Here is a 25,857-nt window from a genome sequence, read left to right as displayed (position 1 = left end):
ATCCGTCATTAAATACTGACTAATAACGCTCTCAGGATATTAAATATGTAACAAACCCGCTTAGCGCTGGCCAGGACAGGAAGGCGAAGGTCACCGGTGCTAATGAGCCCGGCCACATCCCTGGATCCCTGCAGGCCCTGGTGACAGCAGAAGGTCCCAGGGCTGAGGTGCCAGCACCCACAGGTGCTATGCCCCTGTACTACCCCACAGCCAGAGCCTGAGCAGCAGCTGGAGCTCCCAGTTTAGAGCAGCCAGAGCTCTGGTCCCATCCATCCCACAGCAGGCTGATGGTGTGCTCTGGGCAGCCACAGGCATGGAAGCCTCAAGCCAGCCAGGACACTGGTGCTGCTGGTTGGGACCAGCCCTGGCCATGGCCCCACAGTGGCCCCATAACCTTGTCCCCGCGGGACTCGTCCAGCCCTAATCAGCACCGTGGATCCGCTTGATTAGATAATGGGGCTGTAATCTAGGAAAGCGCCTGCGGATTGCGCGCAGCACCCTGACCCTGCACAGCACAGCTGGAGAGGGAGGGCCGTGGCCAGCCGCGGCACAGCAGGCGGGCACAGCTGGACCCGAGCGAGCCGCAGCCCGGCAGGCACAGCCACACAGCAGCACCACCGCGCACAGGCAAGGCTGGTGCGAAGGCAGCGGGACAGAGCCACGGCCAGGACAGCCGGGAGAGCCACATCGGCCGCAGGCACCGCAGGGGAGGTGTGGGGCCACCCACAGCTCACCGCCCCGGTGGTCAGGGTGCTCAGTCCCACTGCGGCCCCGGTGCCATCGCATACCCTGCCCGAGGGCAGGGAGAGCCCAGCAGAGATCACCCCGCCCCGCGGGGATCAGGCTTCACAGAAGCTCTCACCGAGCCAGGGTGGTTCCCGGCCTTTTTCCCCTCCGTGGATAATCAGTTTAATGCAGAAGCAGAGAACTAAAACTCTGCGATTAGCTGTTATAATCGCATGTAAATAGGCCCAGACAAGCCGCTCAGGAGGGCGGTGTGTGGCTCGGGACAGAGTTACACGGGATTTAGGCTGTTTACCACTCGATTAATTTCATGACTCCAGCCCCAAGCCCACCGCTGTCCCAGCTGCCTGGCTCACTTCTCAGAAGTCAAGGTCACTCGGGCGGGAGGCAGCTGATAGCCCAGGGCAGCTGCCAGAAGGACCGGCCCAGCACAGTGCCCCAGCTCCAGGGCCATGCTGAGGCTGGGCTGTCACATCCCTGTCCCCTGGACCCCCAGGCAGGCACACACACAGATCTCCATCCCTTTTTATTCATAAGCATAGTCAAAGCTTGAGAATGTCACAGCTGAACCCTTCCAACAACCACCAGCGTCAGAGTCCATTCCTCTTCAGAGGAAAAAGAGAGCATCTTCTGCCTTCTTCTCCTTGGGTTCCTCCAGTCCAGAGCCCTGCTGCTGCCTGCCCGCAGGCTGGAGATACCACAGGAGGGCTGGCTGCTGGCACACTAGGACCACTGGCCCCATGGCTGCGGGGAGCAGTGGCTGTAGCTGCACACACCTCATCTCTGACACTGCACCGCACAGCTGTGCCCAGCCCTACGGCTTCCCCAGGATCCTCATGTGCTGGGCAGACGCTGATCCATGGCTGCCCACAAGGACCGTTCAGGAAAAGGGATTTCAGACCACCAAGTGCAACAAGGTAAAGAGACCGTCCACACAAGGGCTGCCCCAGTGGCTGCTGAGCAGTCTCTGGGGGGAGGTGCAGGACCCCCATGGCACAGGGCTGAGTGGCAGCGTGTCCCCGGTTGTGTCTGTGCCACCACGGTTCAGGTGCGTCCCTCGCAGCCCCGGCACAATAAGGCAACTGCTGGCTGGGGCGGCTGCTGCCAGCGTGGCCGCCTGCCCAGCACGGTGCGGCCCCGGCCCGGTGCTAGTCCGACAGCGTGATGACATCGTAGTGGATGCCCGGCTGCAGCTGCTGGATCTGCTCGGCCGCTGCCTCGGCCGTGAAGACGCCCTGCGCCTGGGCCATCGCCGCATCCGCCACTGCTGCAGGGGAGGGGCGTCAGTGCTGCCTCCCACCGAGCGTGGGAGAGCCACTGCCTACTCAGGGCTCCCCTCCGTGCTCCTCACCTGTCCCCAGTGAAGGGACAAAAGGCCACCCTGCCCATGTGGGGCTCCAGCAGGGACCCCAGCTCTGCTTAACCCTGTTCCACAACTGACAAATATCTGCCCTTGGACACCATGGCTGGCAGCAAAACAGTGATTTGAGCCTGATCTTCCCAGCCCTCCCACCTAGGACTGCTGCACAAGTTGCTGCCAGCCACAACAACAGGACTGATATCCCCAAACCTAGGAGGATTGGCCCTTCTGGCACAGGGCCGTGCTACTACCTGAGACAGCCGAGTGTGCTGCTGCCTCCAGCTGTGCCTGGGTGACAAGCTGCTGCTCCGGTGACACGGGCATGTACTGGATCTACAGGGGAAAACAGGGAATGCCTGAGGCGAGGGTTCCTCTTGGAGCTGCTCCAGCCATGGTTGCTGCACTCAGGCACCAGCCCATGAGCTCCCTCTATTTCACATATCCCTCTCCAACTGCAGGCTCAGACCCACCTCCAGCTCCTGCCACCATGCCTGGCTCCTTACCTGTGATTCCGGGAGGAACTGGCCACCCTGCTCATACTGGATGTGGGTGATCTGACCGTCCTGTACCTGGGGACAAACAGTGAGGCTGTGGTAGGGTCTGTGGGTGTTCAGGCCTCCAACAATGCCGTGACCCAGACTAAGCAAGAGGAAGCAGGAGGGGGCCCAGCCTCACACACGACACCCCATGAGCCCCACCCACTATGATGGGAACAGATAGTCCAAAGCTCACCTGGATGTGATGTCCCTCTGGGACAACAACATACTCTTGTGGAAGCAAGTGCGGGACACCTTCCTGGGCAATAATGTACTGAACCTGCAAACATAGAAATTCAGACCCAGAAAAAGGTCACCACTCCTCACCCCCATCACAACAGCTGGACCTGGTCTGTCTCCTGTGTCTGTTTCTACCACCCCAGTGCCTTCAGCTCTCCCTGTGGAACCCTGCACTCCTCCACTGCTGCCAGCTCTTCCCACTGGGCAGTCTCCCACCTGTGGGCCATATCCCCATACCTGGTTGTCAGCAGTCACTAAGTGCTGTACTGTCTGTCCATCAGCAGTTGTGATCTCCTGGATGTAGGCTGCCTCCTCCTGCAACATCAGCATGTTCCCAGTGTGGTTAGGGGGGCTGGGACTGACCACAGCCCCCCAGGAGGGCCCCACTGTGAGGAGTGGCCACACAGGACATGAGCTGAGGCCAAGGAACCCAACTCACCTGGCTGGTGACGCTCTGCTCCTGTGCAACAAGGATGTGCTCCTGCCCCAGAGCCTGCTGCAGCCGCTCGGGAGCCAGCACAGCCTGGCCAGCCTGCAGAGCTGCTGCAACACAGAGAGAGGGGCAGTGGGGATGCTGCTGGGGACACTGCCACGGCTACCAATGGCCTCGCTCCCCAGGGGCCACTGCCTGACACCTATCCCAGTGAAAAGCACAAGGCAGTCTCTGGGCTCTGCTCACACAAGGTCAGAGCTAAACAAGAAGGGGCAGAACACACCCTCCATATCAGAACCTCAACTCTGCTTCCAGCGTGAGCTGCTCCCACATGTACTATCTACCAGGATCTCTCTGGAGGGAACACAGGCCCCCTTTCTGCACAGTTGCCTGTGCCCCGCCCCTTGGTATCTGTTTCCATCAGCAATCCCAACTTCAGGAGGGTCCTTCTGGCCCTTCAGCCCCAGCTGATCCACAAGCTGGGTGAATCCTGCATGGGGCTCCGAATGTAGGACACCCAGAGGTCAGCCCTGGTCCCAGGGACATGTCTTACTGTGTAGGGTGGCCAGGGTGTCCTCATTGCTGTTCAGGATGATGGTCTGCTGGGCAGCAGCTGGCCCTGGCCTTTTGCCCTCTGAGCTGTGCAAACGCTGTGTGTGGAACTTGAGGTGCCCATTACGATTGAACCTATGGAGAGGCAGAGTGAGATGGAATGTGGACAGGCGGACAGGCACACAAGATCCTGTGCTTCTGCAGGACATGGGCCCCCATAAGCACATCCTACAAAACGGCCTGTCCCCTCTCCCAGCATGTTCCCATCAGTGCCCAGGGACTGAACCCTCCTAGGCAGAGGTTCCTTGTAGACAAAGTTGGGTATACCTGCAGCAGAAGCCATTCCCAAGGGCACTGTCCCCTCTAATGGGCTGATCCTGGGGAAGGTTTGGGGCAGACAGCTCTGCCAAGATTCTGTTTCCTCTTGAGCCGTGTAGAGCTCTATGGGACCCCACAAAGCAGGATCAGCCCAGATCCACCACTCACCTCTGCCCACAGACCTGGCAGGCAAAGGGCTTCTCATTGGTGTGGGTCAGCATGTGCCTGCGCAGGTCCTTCTTGTTCTTGGAGGCAAAGCTGCAGTGGGGGCACTTGTGTGGCCGGAGGTTGGCATGTTGAACCATGTGGCTCTGGGGCAGAAGGACAAGTGCTGGGTCAGAAACCCCTGTTTCTCCAAACCCCTTGTTCCCAGGGCTGCTCTGCAGCAGGAAACTTACCCGGACCTCTGGCCAGAGTGTGGCAGTGAAGGGACAGTCGGGACACTTGAAAGTGCTGGGCCCAATGTGGGCTCTCTTGTGACTCTCCATCTCCGCTCTCCCTGTGAACATGGCTGTGCAAATCTTGCATGAAAACTTTTTGGCCGTGGAAATCTTGCATGAGAGCTTCTTGGCTGTAGAAACCTTGCATGTGAGCTTCTTGGCCATGCCTTGGAGTGCAGGCCACTTGATCTTTGGGGATGACACTTCCTGCCCCTCGGATACTGGGGATAAAGACGAGTCCGTCTGGACCAGACTGGTGACACACTGCACCACGGGCCACTTGATGCCGGCGGGCTCTGCCTCTTGGCCCTCCGCAGGTGAGGAAAAGGCAGCATCCCCGCTGAGGGGCTGCGAGAGAAACACCAGTCACATCTGCTCCCATTGCTGCTCGGGATGGGGAAAAGGCTCAGATCCTTACCTCCATGGTCTGGAACTGGCTCCCTGGGACACTGGATGACATGATGTAGTGATTGCTATGGTCCTTTAGTGCCTCCTCTGTCATCACAGCTCCGCTCACCACAACTGTGTGGGAGGTCTCCACAGGACTTTCCTCCTCACTGCTGGAGAGCACTGGGTCAGGGACAATCTGCCTTCTCCTCCTCACCACTAAATCCTCCCAACTGGAGGCCAGAAGTGCCTCCCCCTCCCCAATCCTCCCAAACAGCTGACCTGTACAGTGTGGCAGGAGCCTGGATCTCCTCGCTGATGGGTGCAATAATGCTGTACTCTGCTGTTCCACTGAAGGGGATGGTGATCCGCTGCAGCTCCGAGCCACTCAGGCTTGCTTCCCCATAAGCCTCCTGCACAAGTGTCTGCCCAGGCTCTGCCATGTGCAGCATCACCAACTTTTGCTGCTGCTCCTTAGAGTCCACCTTTGTCTCCTCCTCCTCCTGTGCCTGCAGCTCACAGGGGCCTGGTGTTTCTCCTGGATCATCTGGCTTCACCACTGCCACCTGTACAATACAGCAGCTCAGCCAAGGGGGCAAGGCTCTGCAAGACACCCTACGGCAGAACAGGGCTGGGAAGGCTCCTTGTGCCAGCCCCCAGCAGGCCTGGCTCCCCTTGACTTTGCCTACCTGCAGCGAGCTGGTGGTCAGCTCCCGCTGGGTGCTCATATTCAGCAGGAGATCCAGGGCCGTTTGTGTGGCCAGCTCTGCTGATCCAGCCACATCTGGGGGGAGTTGGACAGGAAGGGTCAGGCAGGAGCTCACCTACCTCCTTCCTCATCCCATCCGCTTTCTGAGTGCTCACTTACTTTGTTCATAGATGATGGTGGCCCCTTCCAGTGAACCTTGCGAGAGAACAGAGGGCTCTGCACCTGCAACAGCCTGGACCGTATGGCAAGTGATGGGGCCAAGAGGTGCCTGCGTGAAAGAGAGTGCTGACAGCACAGTGGGCAGTGAGCACCAGGAGGAGCTGGGACTAGGCATGGCACTCACCGGTGGGCTGGCCTCTGGCTCAGCTGGTGCCTGCACCTGGCTGTGCTGCTGCTTCAGCTCCTCAATCTGCTGCAGGGTGAAGAAAGGGCGGCGGCGGCAGGGCGGCTCCTCGGGGTGCCTCTGTGCCCACTCCTCGAAGGAGTCGGCGTGGCGGCACTGCACGTGCAGGCGCAGGTTCTTCTTGTGCTTGGTGGTGAAGTGGCAGAACTCACAAGCAAATGGCTTCCCTCCTGCAGGGCCCGGGAGGGGGAGTCAGGCAGGAGGTCCACAGGGGATGGAGGGAGAGCAGGCAGACTCTCACTGTCTCTGGGAGAAGGGGGGGTGCAGGGTATTGGTCAAACAGGTTCTCTCACCTGTGTGCTTGACTGCCATGTGTGAGACCAGGAAGTCCTCCCGGAAGGTGGAATACTTGCAGACGCTGCACTTGTAGGGCTTGTCATTCATGTGCGACAGCTGGTGGTTCAGCAGGACCTTCTTGTCCTCGCAGACATAGTCACAGAACTCACACTTGAACCTGCCAGGACAAAGCCACCTGTCATACCTGCGGAGGGGGAGCAGGACACAGGCTCTGCCCAGGCACACCGGCTCCTACCTGCGGTTGGCAATGGCCTGGATGTGCGTCAGCAGGTGCATCTTGAAGGTGTAACGCTTCTTAAAGGACTTCCCACACTGGTGAAACAAAGTGAAGCAGCGCTCACCCCCTGCCCTTCCTCACCCACTGCCAGCCCTTCCCCAGGCTGTCCCCCTCTCACCTTGTCACACATGTGTGGTTTCTCTGTACTGTGTGTCTTCATGTGCTGTGTAAGCCTCTTCTGCATGGGGTAGACACGGTTGCAGACAGGGCATGGGAAGGAGTTCAGCTTTGGTGGCTGGATGGAGACCAATAAAGATGAAATTACCTGGATGAGCTCACCAGTTTCTTTATCTGCTCCCCACTGGAGGACCTGGGTTGCCTTTCCTCAGGAGATCCAGAAACAATGGCCCCAACAAGGCACTGAGATTTTGTGAAGACCCAGATGTGCCTCTTCCCATGTAACAGTGCTGAGGTTCAAGTCAACAGAGTATTCAAACTCACCGGATCAGCTCTCTTCTTTCTGAAAAAGAAGTAAGAAAAGCCCCTTGCGTCAGCCACACCCCAAGCTCAAGCTTCCTTATACCCAGACACCAAAACTCTCCATTTTGGAAAGGGTCAGGGGATGGGGCAGCCATGACCATCCTCCCAGGACAGGAAGAACAGTGTCAGTGTCATTCAGTCCCCAGGACTGCGCTGCCCTCACCTGTCCCGGCTGTGCACTGTAGAGTGCCGAATGACATCCTTCTTGTACACGCTGGTGTAATTGCACTCCTCACACTTGTAGGGCTTGCTGCCCACGTGGTTGAACATGTGCTCCTGTAAGAGGCAGACCAGGGCCATGAGACCTGGGGCTGCCAGGCAGCCTGTAGGTTCGAGGCAGGGCAGATGAAGCTCACCTTGAGGGAGGACCAGCGCCGGGAGCGGTAGCTGCACTGAAGACACTTGAAGAGCTGTGGGTCGTTGGCCTCATGCGAGTTGACGTGGAAGCGCAGGTCATCATGTGTGAGGAACCGTGAGCCGCAGATCCGACACAGGTAGGGCCGCATCAGGGGCTTGGGGGACTTGTAGTAGTACCTGCAGAAACAGGAGCAGGGCTCAGAGCTCCAGTGGCAAACGGGCTGGACCAGCCCTGGGCACAGGCCAGAGGGCCCAGCACACCCCTCACCTGCGCCCCATGTACTTGCGGTATTTCTTGCCCAGGAAACGGCGGGAGGGCCGCCCACGCCGCCGGGGGATGATGTCTGCATCCTCAGCACCGGTGTTGGAGGAAGGGTCCTTGTTCTCGGAGTCGGACTGGCTGATACTGGGCTCTGCCAGGTTCTCGCTGGTCCCGTTCTCCAGGCCGGAGGAACTGGCTGCTTCAGAGTTCTGCAGCTCCTGGCTTGGTGTGCTTTGGGATGTCACCAAGGGCTCCACCTCCCCTCCTGCTCCACAGAACACAGCATAGCTCCATCACATTCTCGCTGTGGCTCAGGAGCTTGAACACCACTCCCTGCTTCACCCCTGAACAGGGCGGCTGCCTCCCAGCTCCCTCACCTTCCGGCATGTCCCTAGACACATTCCCGAGACGAAGCAGCTTGCGAGGTCTCCCTGGGCGTCGACGTGGCCTCTCCTCACTGGATGTGGCAACAGTGCAGCCATACTTGGGCAGTCGCCCCCGGGGCTCGTCCTCAGCTGGGTTATAGTCACTGTCCTCTGCAGGCAAGTGCCCCAAAACATCAGAAAAGATGATGGGAAAAGACTAAGCTACCTAAGATATAGGGAGGGCAAAGCCTACCTTCAGGATCATCAATAGCACCAGCATCCATAATATCATCATCATCTTCTTCTGGCGCCTCCTCATCCTCAGTCTTCGGAGCAGCTCCCACCTTTCGTGGTCGTCCTTTCTTCAGAGCCAGAGCTGAACCCACTGCCACAGAGAAAAGGGCAAAGCTCTTTACCAGACTGTGCCAGAACAGGCCCTTATGCTTCAGCTCCTCTCTTGTTTCTTCCCAGGAGAGAGCAGAGCCTGTCTGCAGTGAGATGAATTTCCCTGGGCCCTTGGCACACACCTGGCTGGAAGTGACGCTCTTTCATGTGGTTAATCAATGTTTTCTTAGAGACACTCTTATACTGACACATCTTGCACTTGAACTGCTGCACCACCACCACTTCCATCATCTCTTCCAGGGTCTCCAAGTCTGGCTGGTCCAGCTCCTCCCCACCATCTGCCTCTTGGGCTCGGTCTGGCTGTGCAGGCAGCTCCAGCACTTCCAACTGCCTGGAAGGCTTTGAAGGGCCGGGCTGGTCAAGGCACGTGGAGGTAGGTCCATCACCAACAGCCTCTATTGACAAGCTATTGGCTAGAGCAGAAGTGGTCATCTGGGACACCATGGGAGCACCTGAAATGCCAAAACCCACTCAGCCAAGGGGCAGACCCTCACCTGCATCCAAGGCTGCACCTACACAAGGGGCACAGGGCTGAACACAAGCTCAGGAACAGCTCCCAGCAGGGCTGTGGTACAAGCACTGTGGCTGACACAGCTGGGACATCCACTCCAGGCCGTGCTCCAGTGGCACAAGGCTCAGAGGCAGAGATGGCCACCATGGACAGCCCAGGGAGCTCCCTCACCATCATCAGGGCCTTGCAGAATGAGGTACTGTGTGGTCTCTGCCCTTCCATCCTCTGCGCTGGTCACGGCGATGCAGCCTGGCAGGGAGAGGAGAGCAGAGTGGTGACTGCCAGACTCACTGGGGCTCCTTGGGGCTCTCCCAGCTCAGACAGAAGCTGAAGGTGGGAGGAGGGTTTGGCTCTGGGGTGGAGTCTGCCCTGGGCTGAAGGAGCAGCTGGACAGAAGGAGGACTGTCCAGCAACATGAGCTCCTCACCAAACACTTGAGTCACTGCAGCAAGGCAAGAACAGAAAACCCAGCTGACCAGTTTGACTCAAAGATCTTAGAGGTTTTTTTCAGCGTTAATGATTCCATGTCCATACTTCCCCCATGTCCTGAGGTCTGGTGTAGTGGCTCCCTCCCCAGCCCACCAAGCCATCTCCATATAGGAGCACACACTCACTCTGGATGATGTCAGGCCCGATTGTGGACTCGATGATTTTGTCAATGGCAGAACCCAAGTCTGAGGAAGTAGATGCAGTGGAGTCTGACACAACTATGGCTCCATCGGTGATGACACTGGAGTGGACCAGGACCTGTGGGGACTCTGACACCATGATGGACTGGCTCACAGTGGACACACTGGAGACCAAGGTGGATTGGGCAATAGAGGATGAGTCTGGCAGATAAATCCTTGGAATGGCATCTGTGCTGGAACTGCTCTCTGAGACCTCTTCCTGGCAGATAGAAAGAGTCCAGAATAGCTCAGGTGAGAGACCTTTGCCAGCCCAAGCCCTTGGAGCTGCTAGCTTATGCAAATAACCCGTGCATCAGTGCAAAACTTCCAGGACATCAAAGACATTAGAGCAAATCCTTTGGTACTGACAAAAACCTGGACCTGCAGGACTGCTCTTGCTAATTTCTGCTCCTCAGACTGACAAGCAGATGCTGGACCAGCGGTATAGCAGTGTCTGCCAAGGCTGCAAAGCTCAGTCTGTCAGAAATGCCTACAGAAACCCCTAGGAACCAGAACCGCGGCTGCACTCCCTGCCATCCCATCCTTCCCATCAGTACCTACCAAGGAGACCCCGCTGCTGTCGGAGCTCTGCCCCACGCAGGAATCATCGGCCCGCGAGAGGAACCCGGGCCCCGCGGCCGCATCGCTGCTGTCCGCCGACACGGCCACCGAGCTCCCGACGCCCAGCCCGCTCTCGGTGGGCTCCTCCCGCGCCGCCTGCGAGCTCGCGTCGCTGCTGCTCTCCACCGCATTCTCCTCCATGCCCGTCCTGCCGGGGCCCGCTACGCTCGACCTGCGGGAGGACGGCCGCCGTCAGCTTCCCGCGGGGGTCCGGGCTGTGCGGGCGCGGAGCCCCGGGGCCGCCGCGGGCCCATTCCCCGCGGGCCGAGCGCCCTCACGGGGGTCCGGGCTGTGCGGGTGCGGAGCCCCGGGGCCACCGCGGGCCGGTTCCCCGCGGGCCGAGCGCCCTCAGGGGGTCCGGGCTGTGCGGGTGCGGAGCCCGGGGGCCGCCGCGGGCCGGTTCCCCGCGGGCCGAGCGCCCTCACGGGGCTCCCGCTGCCGCCCGGCGCCCCCGGTCCCGGCATGCCCCGCGGCCCCACCCGGCCTTTGGCCGCCATCTTGCCGCGGGGTCCCCCCCGCCGCCTCCGCGCGCGCGCACACGGCGGGGCGGCCCCGGTGCCGCCGGGGCGGGGGAGGCGCCGCCACGCCGGGACGAGGGGGCCCCGCCGCGCCCACCCACCCGCCCGCAACCCGCGCCCTCACCCGGTCCGCCGCGGCCCCTCCGCGCCCCCGCCGGAGCCGGCACCACGGCGGCCGCCATGCCCCCCCGCCCTCTTGCCCGCGCAGCGATATGGCGGCGCTGGCCCCGCGCCGGGACTACTTACCGCCGCCCAGACCCTTCGCCCGCCTGCAGCGCTCGCCGCGGCGGGGATGCTCTCCGCGGCCCGGCCGCCGCCTCAGGCGCCTCCCGGGGCCGCCCGCTCCCCGCGGGGGGAGAGAGGCCGCGGCGCCCCGCCGGGACTACTTTCCCCGCGGAAGGCTCGGCGGTGGTGCTATCGTGCGTCATGGCGTCAGGAAGCGGCGCCCGGGCCCTGAGCGTCGGCGTCGCGCCGGGTTGCGCCGGCCGCGTGACGGGAAGGCGGAAGCGGCGGCGGGCCCGGGCCGGGCCGGGCCGGGCGCACCGTTCTCTCCCCTCCCTCCGCTTCCCGCCCAGCCCGGCCCGGCCCGGTAGCGCCTTCCCCCTGCCGAGGTCCGTACCTTGGCTGAGCCGTGCAGCTCCGGCGCTCCAGCTCCCGTTCCGTAACCCGCGGTGGGCGCTAAGACCGGCGTGCCTTGTGGGCTGAGGCCGCGCATCCCCGGAGCGATCCGGGCCGAGCCGCGGGACCTCCTTCCCTGCGAGGCCCGGGGCCTTGCCGCCTTCAGCCCAGCCTCAGGCTGCTGAGCACTTTCCCCTTCGGTCTCTGGTCGGGAACGGCACCTACTGTCCGTTTGTTCCGTGAGGCCAAACCTGCCTCTTTCGATGGCACCTCTGCATCTGAACAGCAGCCACCTTCCCATGGGCTCTTGTTCGCCACATTCTGCCCTCCGGGATGGTTTTCCCCCAGAGCAGATGGCGACGGGCACCCGATTTGGCTGCACAGGGAGTGTACAGCCTGGGGGGCTGCTCTGGCCTCACCGGGGCTCCCAGAGCATTGCGGGCAGTGGGGCATTGCTGGCACCTCCTGATGCCACAGCATTCCCTGCAGGGATGCGCTCGGACCTTGTTGCTGTCCCAGCTCCCTGCAGCTCTGCTGATGGCGGTGCTGTTCCATTTCCTTCAGCTGGCTCAGATGTGTGTGGCCTGGGCTTGGCCTCTGCTCCGTGGTGATGGCTTTAACAGAGCTTCAGGTGGCTCCTTGTTCCCACTGATATTTTCTCATATTTCAGTGCTCTATTGAGAAAGGCTCTATCCCGGTTTTTTCCTGGAAGAAAGGCAGCTGTATCGTGCCTGTGCTCTGTCGGGGCTGGGGCATGGTGGGCTGACTCTGGCTCTGGGTTCCTGTGGAAGAAACAGACGGGGCGAGGAGGGTCAGGGCTCTGCATCCCAGCCGGTTCCGGGGCCACTCAGACCAAGGCAGCCCGCAGTGCAGGTCTGGGTGGGCAGTGCCATCGTGTCACTGGCCAGGACGGCCGGTCCCGAGCCGGTGCTGACATGGTGCCAGCGGCAGGAGGACAGACAGTCTCTCATCTGGCACACTCTGTGAGCATGGACGTAGCCTGCCAGAAATCCGAGCCGATGGGTGCTGGGCTGGATCAGCACTCTGCAGCATTTGGCTGTGGTGCCTCTGTGCCTCTTCTCCGGGGCGAGGCAGGCAGTGCCTGGATCCAGCCCTCACAGCCCGGGGCTCTTTGTTGGGGCTCTGCGGGTCCCTTGTGTCCTGCCCCAGGTGACAGTTCCCGGAGGCACTGTGTATCCGGCAGAGGCAGTAGAGGAGCTGCACCGCCAGCTGCTGCGTGTGCACCTTCCGGCTCTTTTTCAAGCTAATTAAATGCATCCTTGAAAGGTTTATGCCCTCATCCATCATGGGCAGACAGCAGCGGTGAGAGCCATCCCCGGGCTGGCTGTGTGAGCTCTGCTGCCGCAGCGCTGCTGCCAGTGCCTCGGGGCTGAGTCCCCACATGCGCCCGGCTGCTGCCGTCACCGTCATGTCAGAAACGCAGAAAGACCAAGGGCTTGAGGTTTTTTCTCCCACTACTGCTTTTTAAAGCAGCCCCGTGTAGCTCGGTGGGGGAAGTGGCGTTGGGGAGGATGGGAGGGAGGTGCTCCTGTGCCTGATGTCCCCTCTCCACAGTTCTGTAACTCACATCGGTGGAGCCCAGCACTGCCTGTGACCGGCTCTGTCTGGGTTTGGAATGCCCTTGTGCTCCCTGCTGGGGGAAGCTCCGTGTTTCTGCTGGGGAGGGCGGTGGTGTCAGAGGAACCCCAGGCAAAAGCTGCCTGCCAGGTAGAGGAAGCTGGATGGATTTGTGTCAGACCTGCAGGTTTCCTCCTGCCTTCAGTCAGCTGCTGTGTGAGACAAGTGAAGGATTTTCCCAACTGCTGATGGCTGCAGGGCAGAACAGCCTGAACTCCAGGGGCTGCAGGGGCTCATACGAACCCTCCCGGTGCTGGCTCGGCTGATGGAAAGTTGCGTCAAGCTTCCCCATCACCCTGCAGAGGTGCCCCATGTCCTTTGTCTCGGTGAATTGTCCCAAGCAGAGGTTTGCTGTGATGGGTAACCTGCTATTTTTAAAAATGCTGCGTGCCCCCAGGTGGGGTGAGTGGGAGATTTCCAGAGCAGGCAGAGCATGGCTCCCGTCCTCAGCTCCGGAGGCGCAGCTCCTTGCTGATAATTCTCTGCTGTTGTGCCTCTGAGCCTGAAATCACTTCAGAGCCAAAGAAAACACAAAGAAATCTCAGCAAGAGGCTTAAAGAGAATCCAAAAATGGCTGCAACACGTGTTGGATGTGTGTCCAAATACCTTAGTTGGGGGAACAGCAGGTTAAAGGCCTTTTGGGAACGGGCTGAGGAGACAACGCAGCGCTTGTGCCTGGAGGACAAAGCTCAGGCTTGGGCAGAGTATGTGGCTGGTTTTATCAGGCTGCTTGATGGGCTGCTCTGACAGGCTGTCCCACACCCGGGAGGTTTCCCAGCTCGGAGCTCTTCAGCCTGGATGCAGCGCTGGGAAGGAGCCACCATCAGACAAGCTGCCGTTGAGGCAGGACGAGCACACAATGATGGGTGACCCCGCTCAGGGGCCTGTCCTTGCTGGTGCCCCGTGCCCCCTCCCCCATACACTTTACTGAGCTCCACAATGGCTCTTCCATGAGCTCATGGCCTCAGTCACTGTCCCAAAATAGGAGACGGTTGTGCTGAGCACGGTGCCCAAGGCAGAGCTTCAGCTTCCCCCCCCTGCAACCCGAACCCCGGACTTCCACTGCCAGTGATTTTGTCATCCGTGCTGTTTGTTCCTCCTTGTTTTCTTTTTTCTTTTCAAAGAAAACATTGTTGCGATGTTTGTGTAGCTGCAGGGCACGAATCCACATCAAGGCTTGTATTTATATCCCACCTGGGAAGGGCAGTTGCATCAGCACATTTTGTAAAACGTTGAGCAAAGCAGCCCTTGCTGCAGGAAATGGTTTTTCTTCACACCAGATTGCCTCACGGCTCTGTGCCTTCCCAGCAATGCTGGCTCCTGGAGAAGGCTCCTGGGGCTCTCCTGGGGGATCGCTCCATGCCGGGTGGCCATGAGAGCTGGCATAGCTTCCTGCTAGGCACTGCCTCCACCCCTCTGCCCTGTGCCAGGGTGGTGCTTCTTTGGCAAGCAGCCTCCCCCTCTGCTGGGATCCCCATTTCCCAGAGCTAGTATGAGTGGGAGTGCCATGGGATAATGCGTGTGTTCTGTGGCCACCAAAGCTGTGGCTGAACCCATGACCTCAGCCATAATGCCACCCTTGGGCTCAGGCAAGGCACTCCCAGGACAGGAAGGAGCCACTCCCAGTGGAGGAGCCCATGGAAGCTGACAATGAGACCACTCAAAACCTCACACAGTCCCCTTGGCAGGAGGCAGCTCACTGGCCCTGGAGTTGCTGCTGGTGGCTGTGTCTTGGTCATTGAGAGGCTCTCCTGGTGTGTCCTGGTGCCTCTTGTGCACTGACCCAGACAGAGTGATGGTGGCACCAAGCCATGCTTTCCTCCTCTCATGTGTCCCCAGTGCCATAGGTCTTGTCCCACATAGGTCAGTACCACGGCTGCCATTCCTGGAAGTTTTTGGGGCTATCAACAGCCTTTCCAGAATGTGCTTGGAGCTGCTGGATGCAAACAGCTGGCTCCCTCGCGCCTGCCAGAACTGCTGCTGCTACTGCTGAGTGTTTTTTTCCCCTTCTGGAGGGATCCTGTGGCTTCCTTCCCAGACCCTGAGACCTTGGAGCCACAGTCCAAGGCCACCAGTTTCCACTCTCTCCCGTGCTGCTGATTCATCACTGCTGGTTAGTTAAAAAATGGTAATCAGCAAATTACTGAAATATAAGTAAAATAAACAAGGTGGGCAGAGAACTGTGTATGTAGTGGGGCCCCAATGGCCTCGGGTGTGCAGTGTGCTGGGCTCTGTCTCCCCTGCACTCATCCCCAGCACAGGGCCTGTGCCTGGATGAGCACTCCTGGAGCAGGAGGTCAGTGCCTGGGGCTGTTGTGGTGTTCCTGACCCTGCCAGTCCTGCATGCCTGCCCACAGCTGATCTTGTGAGGCTGCTCTGCTCAGTCCCTCTTGCTTCAGCCCCTCAAATGAAAGAGGGGTTGCTACATCCCAGGGCAGAGCAGGCAGACTGTGGGGCTGCTCCCCACCCTGTGGGGGCATGGCAGCTCCCACAGGTCTGCTAGCTCTTGCCTGAGTGCTCTCCAGCCCTTCTCTTCCCCGGGCATCAAGGCAGCTCTGTCCACCCTGGTGTTCCTTCAGCCCAGGGTGTGCCTTCCTCCACTCACACGATGCCTGGTTTTGAAAGGTCTCAGGTCTTGTGGCCGGGGCAGCTCCCGGCGGACAGCCAGGCTTGTGTGCCATTCCTGGGCTGCCTGGGCTTTGTCCATATGCCTGTGTTGACAACTGAGCTGCTCTGAGTTAATTTGGCAGCAAGCGCTGGAACAGTTGTCAAATGTTTTACTGAAATCCGAACGTGTTGCATCTACCGCCCTTCCTTCTGCTTTGCGCAGTTTACAATTAAATACCACCAGTTTTGCCCATATTCCACCTTCCACAAACCCCCGCTCCTTATTCCCAAGCCTCTCCATTGCTGACAGCCGTGGATTCCTGGCAGCACATTGTCCCCTTGCATACAGTCAGGTTCCCTGTCATTGTCACAATTGCTGCTCTTCCTGTTTTAGCAGGCAGCTGCCATGCCCATGTCACCGCCGGGAGCAAAGCGCTGCCCATCCATCCTGTGCCATGCTGCTGATGGTTCACCACAGCAGCTGTGCCCCCTGGAGCTGGCAGCCACCCATCTCTGTCCTGCCCTGCTCCCCTCCTGCTCCTGCCTCACTCCTGTGCTGCACAGGAGATACTTCCATGGGGGGGGATCCAGCAGGTCACCCAAGAGGGGATGATATCGAAGAGGCTGCCCATTCCCCTTCCCAAATGCTCCCCAGGTGACCTGGAGCCTGTGCCCCTCTCACCTGCCTTGAGTACCCCATGCTCTTGCTCCCAGCAGGTGGGAAAGTTTGGGAGAAGAAAGGTTGGTCAAAGCTGGAGACAGAAGCTGGGGCAGGAGGAGGGTTAAGGAATGAGATGGAGTTTACAAGGAAGTCCTGAAGCACAAGAGCCCTGCAGTGTTTGGAGCAGGCTTTGGAGCAGGCTGTCGGTGGCCTCGGCGTGAGGTGTGCCACGGTGCCAGCTGCCAGCCTCAGTGCCTGGTGAATTAATGCTCTCCTGCAGCATTCCAATGGAACCCAAACAGATATGGGGGGTTCCCAGGGTGGGCATGGAGGGGATGTCCCAGCCCAACACAGGGAGGTGACTGTGCCACCCACCTGGATACCGGGAGTGGCCGGCAGGGGATCTGTCATGTGTGCTTGGCAGCTGGGATGGGAGGTGACACGGCAGCGCTGGTTTCAGTGCCTGCAGGGTGGAGTGAGCCGCCGGGTGACAGCAGCCACGTCATCCTCACCCAGACGAGGTGTGGGAGCAGCAACATCGGTCTGGGGACAGTGGAGCTGGGTGGCAGTGGGACCAAGGAGTAAGGGGCTGGGACACCAGGCAAGCAGGGGTGAAGGATTGGCAAGAAGGGGATGCTGAGAGGTGGGGAGTTCCCAGGTGAGGCAAGGGGCAAGCAAGGAGCTGAGCAGGTGTATCCACAGAGCTTGGGGCAGGCTGGGAAGGGATGCAGGGCTGGTGCTGGGGAGCTGTGGGTCTGTGGCATGCAGGGTGGTTGCCGGGAAGGGTCCTGGGCCCAGCTGGAGACTGCAGTCCCAGCCCACGCGGGGCCCAGTGCCAGAACAGCAGATACGGGAAGTGTGTGCAGGAATGTTGTTTCTGTCTGGAGCCCTTGAGCAGGAGTGATGGAGCTCCGAGCCTCTGACGCAGAGCTGCTCCCTCTGCCCTGTCCTGCTCCCGTGCCAAGTGTCCTTATGCTCCGGTCACTGCGTACCATGGACCACCGCTGGCTACGGCAGCCAGTGCTGGGGTGTCAGTTCTGCTCCCTGGGCATGGGGCGGTGCAGAGCCCATGGGACAGGAGCAGGGATGGATTTGGGGCATGGTAGCTCAGGGCAGTGGGGCCAGTGTCTGCCTGGCTCAGTTAGAGGCATGCAGTAATGCCCTGCCCACTGTTCAGGTGTCTGGCTGTGCCATGGTGGCCATGGCACTGGCTCTCCCTGCAGCTTCTGCCAAGTCCAAGTGCTCCCTTCCCTCTGCACAGGTCGTGTTCCCAGTGCGACCGGCACTTGCTCTCCCCACTCCAGTGCTGTCTCACCCGCACAAGATGCTGACTATCTCCCACCCCACTTCCCTTTGCTACCACATTCCTGCTTATGCTGCGAGGGGCCAGATGTCATCCACACGCCTGTGCCTGTCCTTTGCTCCTCTGTACCCCTGTCCCCTGCCTGGGGTTCCTGGGTGTGAAGCAGTGACTCTGGGCAGGGCAGTTGGGTGTTCCCTCACCCCTGGCTTCTATGCTCTACACCAGCTTTGTTGCCCTGGTGCATCCCATGTTTGTGGACCTGTCCCCTGGCTGTCTGATGTCACACTTCCTCCCTGGCTGGCCCCTACCCTGCTTGCCTCTATGGGGGAGTTGAACTGGGGGGGATCTAGGGGGCCTGGCTCTATGCAATCTCCCCAAACCTCACTGTTGACCCAGCCAGCACCTCCCAGCAGGACACCTGCAGTGTCGCAGAGGTGCTGCTGTTTCCTGTCAGCCTCTGTCCTGGGCAGGGATCCAGGCAGGCACCAGACCCCTTTGAGGTCCTGGACCAGTTTCCCACAGAGGTTCTGCATGAGGGTGGTCATGAGTAAGGATATGTGAAGGGGCTGCGGTGGCTGTTCCTTCCCCTTTCAGCAGCGACAGTGGTGACCTGCAGCCTCGTGGTTTGGGCAGTGTCTGGGATGGAGGATGTCTGCCTGGGTTTTTCCATCTCACTCCTTTCAGGGGCTCTGGGAGTGAAAAAGGCCATGGGCTGTGCACAGCTCCTGGGGTCTCTGCCATTCACAGCCCTCTCCTGCCTGTGGCACTGCCCCATCACCCCTGCCCTCCTCTCTTTCTCACCAGCTGCAGTGGCTGCCCCAAGCCTCCCTCCACACATGCACTTTCCGAGGAACCTGTGCCTTGACCCAGCTCCCATAGCCAAGCTGATCGGGGCTGTCTTGCATGGGGCTCATGCCAGCAGTGCCAAGCCCATCCCACAGAATTCCCTGCCTGGCACAGAGGCCGCCGGTGCTGCCAGACATGGGGGTTTCCCTGCTGCCCTGGCCCTGCTCCCTAACGAGCCTCCAGAGAGTCACCAGAAATTCCCCCAGGATGGTTCCAGGAGGAAGCTGGTGAGCGGGGCCATGAGTCAGTGGGAGCGGCCAGGACGGGGGCAGAGCTGCGGCTGGCAACCCCCCACTGGAGCTCCCACTGCCCAGCTCGAGGGCCTGCTGGGGCTGGTGCACAGTGAGTGGGGCATTGGCCCTCATCTCCTTCTGCCATCACTCGCTCCAAGGTCCCACTCCCCTCCCAGCCCTATTTCTTCCAGTGCTACTCTCTCCTGCTGGGCCATGGCTCTGCCCTCAGGGTGCCACAGGCAGCATGATGCCATGGTGTGCCCTGGCAGAGTGCCCAAGTTGTTGGAGCTGCAGCTTCTGCATGTGGTGGAAATGAAGGATGGGAATAACATGGAGAAGTCCAAGGGATCTACCACAGTGCCAGGGAGACCAGAGCACGATCTGAATTTCTGACTATATCCCGGAGCTGGAGTCAGAAATCTCCTTGTCAGGGATGCCCTGCAGGTTCATCCTCCCAGGGGTTATTTAGTACCCAGCTCTCACAACAGCTCTGTGCTGTGGGCTGAGGTCCTGGCAGGCTGGAGAGTGGAAGATGTGGAGCACTGCCTGCTTCCCAAATGCCTCAGGAGCCACCAGCTTCAAAGGGCTCTCAGGGCACCTTGGCAGAGGCCCTCCTCACCTCAGCTGCCAGCCAGGCAGGGAGCACAGAGAGCCACTGCCTCCTGCCTGGTGAAAAGCTGGGCCACCACAGGGACAAGGGGGCAGCTGGACCCTGTGGGAGAGGGCTGTAGGGTGACGTGGCTGCAGGGTCCCTGGGCTATGTCCCACCATGAGGGAATACTTGGCTGGATGTGTTTGTCACACCGGGTGCAGGACGGCAGCTGCTTGTGAAGCAATTTCCTGTGCCAGGGAATGGGGGCTGCTCTTGCAGGGCTGTGGTGGAGGAATGAGGCAACCCCCTGATTTCTCACCATTGTTTCCTTCCAGCTTAGCCCACACTGCCAGTGAGTTTCCTGCTCCCAGCCAGCCATGGCCCTGGGATGCATCCCACCAGCACAGGGCATCTGGCAGGCGATGCTGCCTCAGGGATGAGCCCTCACTTGGGTATAGGGGTTCCTCTTCAAGAGCACAGGGAGCAGAGCCCTGACCTCTCACTGTCCTCAGCTGTGCTGGGTGCCAGCATAACCTGCTTACCCTTTGGTTGGGCCAGGAGCTGCTGGTTTGGCTCAGCCAGGACTGGGGGATACTGGGAGGGGACGGCTGCTGAGCCCAGCCTGGCACTGTTGGGAGCTGGGAGGACAGGCACTAACAGCAGTGGGGTGAACAGGAGGATCCTCCTGATGAAGCCAGCTGAGCTCCATGGGGCTGAGCTTCCTTGGACTCATGGGGTTTGTGAGGCTAGGGCAGGGGATCTGCTCTGGGACCTGTGTCTCAGCAGCCTCGCTGGGCTGCACCAGTCCTCCCTCCCCCCCGCTGACGCTGCGCCTTGTTCTCTGCCATCTGTTTTCTCCTCACTCCTCATCCCTGTTTGCTTTCCCCTTCACTGCTCTCGTTCCCACAAGCGTCGGCACTTTGGGAGAAGCAGGAAAACACCATCCCATGGCAAGATCTGTGCTGTGCTGGGTGGGAACCTGAGTCAGCAGCACCCTGCAGAGCAGGGCAACAAGGATAGGGCACCCCTGATGTCCCAGGGCCCCAGGTGGAACATTCCTGTGCCCAGAGCTGCTCCTGGGCAGGCACTGCCTCTGGTACCACAAAGCTCTGCCATTCAGCTGCTAGCATTTGGACTTGGAAGTCATGGGGTGAGGAGCCATGAGCATCTCCAATGCTGGAAACACTCTGACCCACTGGGGTGATGCAGCTGTGATGGGGAAGGATGTAGAGTCCTGGTGAGGGTGCAAGCTCCCAAATCCCAGGCAGGTGGGTTCCAGGTGCTGTGGCTCAGGTGGGGGTTCCACTGCTATCTGCCCCCATGCCCACCCACACCCTTGCAGGTCTGGGTCCAGCACCATCAGCCCTTGGCCAGCCAAGCTCAGTGTCAGGCAGGGTGACAACAGAGCTACAGGGTCCTGTGCACCTGGCTGGCCTCCAGTGATGCCCTGCTGTCCCCACAGCTACCAGGGTCTTGGTGCAGGGCAGCCCCAGGGTGGCCATTCAGTGCTGTGCTGTGGCCCGGTGCAGCTCCCAGCCACTGCCCTTCCTGTCCTCACGTGGCTGCGGGAGGCAGCGTGTTTAGTAAACAAGGTGATGAAACAGTTAAGGCAGAGATGGAGTGTGCGTTTCGTCACCGTGGGAAGGGAGAAGGGAGCGTGAGTCGGCGCTGAGGGGTCTGAGGGTGACTCACTGCCCTCCCACCCCATAAATAGGAGCGGGTAGCTCGGCGGCATCCAGAGCAGACAGCGGGGACCAGCACAGCCACATCCCTCCTGTCACCGCCGAGCCATGGCACTCCTCCTGGCCCCGCTTGTCGTCGGGCTGCTGGCTGTCTCCTGCGGTGCGGCCCCTCTCCAGGGCAAGCCGCAGGCAGTTGTCACCTTCCCAGGGGACCTAATCAGCACCTTGCCGGATCTAGAGCTGGCAGAGGTGAGGGGAGCATGGCCCCGTGGTGCCCTCCTGGCACCCAGGTCCCCAAGGGGGCACCCAGGCTGACAGTGAGGGGCTGCAGGGACAGCTTGAGAGCTGTCGGTCTCCTTGAGCTCAGGGAGGCACCCAGGCTGGGATCAGTGCCCGGGGCTGCTGGAGCCCCTTTCACCTCACTCCTCTGGCTGCCTTTCCTCCACAGCGCTACCTGCAGAGGTTTGGCTACACCACGGAGACAGAGGCTAAGATTGGTGGCAGGCATGTGTCCCTGGGCAAGGCACTGCTCAAGATGCAGAAGCAGCTGGGCCTGGAGGAGACGGGAGAACTGGATGCTGCCACATTGGAGGCCATGCGAGCCCCCCGCTGCGGCGTCCCTGATGTGGGAACCTTCCTTACCTTTGAGGGGGACCTCAAGTGGGACCACATGGACCTGACTTACCGGTGAGTCTGCTCTGGAGATGAACCCTTGTGTCCCCAGGGTTATGGTCCCAGGAGAATGGAGAGGCTGAGGGACCAGGAGGTTGGCAGCCTCTGCTCAGTCCTTCTCCGGGCTTGGTACTGCCTGTACAGCTGGGTCCCAGTGCTGCCAGGGCCAAGCCGGGACAGCAGCAGCATCTGCTCCCCAATGCCCAGAAGGGCACCTGAGCCGTGGGTGAGGTCAAGGGTGGTGATTGCTATCACCTCTGGGGGTGGGAGTCTACTCCTTCCCAGAACGGGTCATTCCTGCATGAGGAGGGGACCTGGAAGCACTGACCCTCTGCCTCCCTGGCAGGGTGATGAACTACTCCCCTGACCTGGACCGTGCTGTGATCGATGATGCCTTCAGACGGGCGTTCCAAGTGTGGAGTGATGTGACCCCTCTCACCTTCACTCAGATATACAGCGGCGAGGCAGACATCATGATCATGTTTGGTAGCCAAGGTGATGTCCTTTGGGCAGGCAGGGAGTGAGGAGGGGCCTGGTGACGCACCCTGCCTGTGAGATCCTTACCCCATGTCTCCTTGGGCTGTGCTAACCCTGCCCCAACGCGTGCAGGAGGTGCACGGGGCTTGGGTGTCTGTGTGCAGGCTGGGGACATGAGGGCTCCTCTGGCAGGTCCAGCTGAGGGTGTTTTTCCCTGCAGAACATGGGGACGGGTACCCCTTCGATGGCAAGGATGGGCTCCTGGCCCACGCCTTTCCCCCAGGCAAGGGCATCCAGGGTGATGCCCACTTTGACGACGATGAGTTCTGGACACTGGGAACTGGCTTAGGTAAGGGCAGGGTGTGGTGGGCTGGGGGAGTCTGATGGTGCCAAGCCCAGCCGCAGCACTGAGCCCCCCTCTCTGAGCAGTGGTGAAGACCCGTCACGGGAATGCCAATGGAGCCGAATGCCACTTCCCCTTCATCTTCGAGGGCCGCTCCTACTCCCGGTGCACCACGGAGGGACGCAAGGATGGGCTGCCCTGGTGTGCCACCACCTCCAACTATGACCGGGATAAGAAATACGGCTTCTGCCCCAGCGAGCGTGAGTAGTGGTGACCATAACCCCTGCCCAGCCCTGCAGTGCCTGGTGCTCTCCTCACTCTCCCTCACCCCACAGTCCTCTACACCAATGGTGGCAACAGCGATGGAGCCCCCTGTGTCTTCCCCTTTGTCTTCGATGGCACCTCCTATGATACCTGTACCACAGATGGACGCTCCGATGGCTACCGCTGGTGTGCCACCACCTCCAGCTTTGACCAGGACAAGAAATACGGCTTCTGCCCCAACCGAGGTGCCAGCAGGGAGGGGGGCATGCAGGGGAGGGGGCACAGAGGGTGGGCACATGAGGGATCTCAGCATTGTCCTGGGTTCTGGCCGGTGCAGCCAGGGGCCAGGGACAGCTTCACTGACACTTTGCTGCAGACACGGCGGTGATCGGCGGCAACTCCCAGGGGGACCCGTGTGTCTTTCCCTTCACCTTCCTGGGGCAGTCCTACAGTGCCTGCACCAGCCAGGGCCGGCAGGATGGCAAGCTCTGGTGTGCCACCACCAGCAACTATGACACCGACAAGAAGTGGGGCTTCTGCCCTGACAGAGGTACTGGCCCCTCTGTCTGTGCTCTCCTTTGTGCCTCCCAGACTCGCGCCATCTTGTCACACTTCTTGCGGGGACCACAGTCTGGATGGTGTGTCCTGCCCTGTTGTGGCCCACCAGGCACTTAGGCCAGTGCTTTCTCCCAGGTTATAGCATCTTCCTGGTGGCTGCCCATGAGTTTGGACACTCACTGGGTCTGGACCACTCCAGTGTGCGTGAGGCTCTGATGTACCCTATGTACAGTTACATCCAGGACTTCCAGCTGCACCCCGATGACGTCCAGGGCATCCAGTACCTCTATGGTGAGCAGCTGCACTGCAGCTGGGTGCACTGGGTGTCCTGCAGCACCAAGCTGATTCCAGCCTCATGCCCTCCCCTGTATTCACTCAGGTCGTGGCTCTGGCCCTAAGCCCACTGCACCTGCACCTGCTCCCACTGAGGAGCCCCAGCCCCTGCCCACAGAGGAGCCCCAGCCCGTGCCCACAGAGGAGCCCCAGCCTGTGCCCACAGAGGCTGGTAGCACCTCCACCACTGAGGAAGAGGAGGAAGAGACGCCAGAGCCCACAGTTGGACCCATTCCTGTGGACCCCAGCCGGGATGCCTGCATGGAGAGGAACTTTGATGCTATCACAGAGATCAATGGGGAGCTGTACTTCTTCAAGGATGGGTAAGTGGCAGCATCTGGCACCTCCTGCCCTGCTGAGGTGGGATGTGGAAGATATGTGGGGGATATGGACTGTGGAAGACAGATGATCAGGACAGCTCATCTTCCCCACCAGGAAATACTGGACCTACTCTTCCTTCTGGAAATCGGGCGTCCAGGGTGCCTTCTCTGTTGCTGATACCTGGCCTGGCCTCCCAGACACCATTGATGCTGTTTTCCAGGATTTGCTCACCAAGAGGGTCTTCTTCTTTGCTGGTGAGCTCTGCCCCCACTGCCCCCGGCCCAGTCCCATGGGCAGTGGGAGGAGCCTGGTGAAGCCTGGGAGCTCTCAGGGCTGTCTGACACCCGCACTATCTCCCACTGCAGGTCGGCAGTTCTGGGTGTTTTCTGGGAAGAGTGTGCTGGGCCCCCGGGGGATCGAGAAGTTGGGTATAGGGAAGGAAGCCGGCCGCCTCTCGGGGGCCCTGCAGCGGGGCCGCGGCAAAGTGCTGCTCTTCAGCGGGGAGAGCTACTGGAGGTGAGCAGGACGGGAGAGCAGCAGCGCCTGCCTGAGACTGCGAGGGACTGCGAGGGGGTTCCCAGCAGTCCTGAGCACGGCTCTGCTCTCCCACAGGCTGGATGTGAAGGTTCAGAGGGTGGACAAGGGCTACCCCCGTGCCACCGATGATGTCTTCACCGGCGTCCCCCTTGATGCACGCAATGTGTTCCTCTACCAAGGTGAGTGGAATCTGGTGGGTGGGTGCTGTGTGTTCAGGCCTGGGCTACCTGAGCATTGCTCCGGTTCCTGGTTCAGGATGCTCGGGTGTGTGGGGAACGGCCCTGGGACAGGGCATGCCATCAGCCCCGCTGGGTCCTTATGGTGGAGCTGGCAGGGTGCCAGCAAGGTGCAGGGTGCCATGTGCCTGTGCTGCTTGGGCAGGAACCAGGATGGGTCTTGTATGGCCAAACTCCTGCTGACCCTCCATTCCCTCCATACCTCTCCTTGCCCAGGCAAGTATCACTTCTGCCGGGGCAGCTTCTACTGGAGGATGACACCGCGCTACCAGGTGGACAGGGTGGGCTACGTCAAGTATGACATCCTGCAGTGCCCCCAGAACTGAAGGCCTGACCAGCCACCGGCTCTGCCAGTGCTGCTCCCTGCCCACTGCTCCCAACCTGTGGGCTCCTGTCTCATGGGCTGACCCCTGGGAGCCTTGTGGCTGTGGGTAGCTCCAGACGAGGTCACCATCTTCCTGGAAGAAAGGGGCAGGGTGTCCTGGGGTCACCTCCTGGGAGCTGCCCAGCCTGGAGAGTCCCAGCTGGGGAGAAGGACTCTTGCCACAGCTGGCATTGTGCCATCCCTGCCAGTGCCAGCTCCACTGCACAGAGGCGTTTGTCTGGTGCAAACCGCACACGGATTTGAGACAAATTTGTCTTTTTCCTGAGCCAGCGATGCCAGGTCAGGCTGAGCCCCACTGGGAGCTGGCGCCTGAGGTCACACCAGGGCGGGTCATGGGATTTTGCCTACTCCTTCCCAATGGCCACTCTGCCAACCACCCCCTCTGCCAATTGTCTGCCCATTTGTAATAAAGACCATTCTTTGGACACAGCCTCGAGTGCTCTATCAGCTATTGGGACTATGGTTTGGAGGACCCCTATGTGCTGGGGGCATCATCCTCCCCCAGCCCCGGGGGTGCAAGCACCGGTGGGCAGGGGGGCACTGTCGGGGGGGGCTGTCACCAAATGCCCCTTTACAAAGGACTCTGGATCCCGCAGGGACACTGGGTCTAACGGATAGTGATGTCCCTCGGTCCCAACATGATCCACCGCCAGCCCTACGCCAGGGGG

General features: G+C 60.4%; 2 protein-coding genes across 15 annotated transcripts; one reads left to right on the top strand and one right to left on the bottom strand.

Annotated features, from left to right (window-relative positions):
• Window positions 1-1,257: 1,257 nt before the first annotated feature.
• Window positions 1,258-11,250, bottom strand: ZNF335 (zinc finger protein 335). Of its 14 annotated transcripts, none has more exons than XM_085558095.1 (28): window positions 11,130-11,250; window positions 10,306-10,537; window positions 9,691-9,964; window positions 9,248-9,325; window positions 8,688-9,017; window positions 8,414-8,545; window positions 8,173-8,331; window positions 7,802-8,060; window positions 7,533-7,710; window positions 7,340-7,452; window positions 7,138-7,156; window positions 6,815-6,931; window positions 6,655-6,731; window positions 6,416-6,576; window positions 6,063-6,292; window positions 5,879-5,987; window positions 5,700-5,794; window positions 5,293-5,576; window positions 5,042-5,183; window positions 4,582-4,971; window positions 4,352-4,494; window positions 3,867-4,000; window positions 3,320-3,423; window positions 3,118-3,195; window positions 2,837-2,920; window positions 2,608-2,673; window positions 2,356-2,437; window positions 1,258-2,011 (listed from the first exon to the last, which is right to left on the bottom strand). In XM_085558095.1, exons 2-28 carry the CDS (start codon window positions 10,504-10,506, stop codon window positions 1,893-1,895), a joined length of 4,158 nt encoding a protein of 1,385 aa, XP_085414221.1. In that variant the 5' UTR covers window positions 10,507-10,537; window positions 11,130-11,250; the 3' UTR covers window positions 1,258-1,892. The 14 variants fall into 14 exon arrangements, with proteins under 14 accessions (XP_085414221.1, XP_085414223.1, XP_085414224.1 ...); XM_085558097.1 differs by having other exon boundaries at window positions 1,258-2,008; XM_085558098.1 differs by having other exon boundaries at window positions 3,320-3,420.
• A 9,805-nt stretch (window positions 11,251-21,055) lies between these two features.
• Window positions 21,056-25,618, top strand: MMP9 (matrix metallopeptidase 9). Its single transcript, XM_021547295.4, has 13 exons — window positions 21,056-21,312; window positions 21,512-21,750; window positions 22,082-22,230; window positions 22,433-22,561; window positions 22,642-22,815; window positions 22,891-23,064; window positions 23,196-23,369; window positions 23,513-23,668; window positions 23,757-24,033; window positions 24,146-24,285; window positions 24,397-24,547; window positions 24,644-24,747; window positions 25,021-25,618. Exons 1-13 carry the CDS (start codon window positions 21,172-21,174, stop codon window positions 25,128-25,130), a joined length of 2,118 nt encoding a protein of 705 aa, XP_021402970.2. The 5' UTR covers window positions 21,056-21,171; the 3' UTR covers window positions 25,131-25,618.
• Window positions 25,619-25,857: the final 239 nt, after the last annotated feature.

This window comes from Lonchura striata, chromosome 20, assembly GCF_050655825.1.
Source record: "Lonchura striata isolate lonStrDom1 chromosome 20, ASM5065582v1, whole genome shotgun sequence".
Lineage (NCBI taxonomy): Eukaryota > Metazoa > Chordata > Aves > Passeriformes > Estrildidae > Lonchura > Lonchura striata.
Note: the sequence above shows the minus strand (reverse complement) of the source record. Positions and strands in the feature narration are given on the sequence as shown.

Coding starts and splice junctions, on each gene's coding strand:
- MMP9 (XM_021547295.4), top strand. CDS start 21,172: ATGGCACTCCTCCTGGCCCCGCTTGTCGTCGGGCTGCTGGCTGTCTCC. Junction 23,065..23,195: donor CGGCTTCTGCCCCAACCGAG/GTGCCAGCAGGG, acceptor ACTTTGCTGCAG/ACACGGCGGTGATCGGCGGC. Junction 24,034..24,145: donor CTGTACTTCTTCAAGGATGG/GTAAGTGGCAGC, acceptor CTTCCCCACCAG/GAAATACTGGACCTACTCTT.
- ZNF335 (XM_085558095.1), bottom strand. CDS start 10,506: ATGGAGGAGAATGCGGTGGAGAGCAGCAGCGACGCGAGCTCGCAGGCG. Junction 6,293..6,415: donor CATGGCAGTCAAGCACACAG/GTGAGAGAACCT, acceptor CGGGCCCTGCAG/GAGGGAAGCCATTTGCTTGT. Junction 2,012..2,355: donor AGCACACTCGGCTGTCTCAG/GTAGTAGCACGG, acceptor CCTCCCCTGCAG/CAGTGGCGGATGCGGCGATG.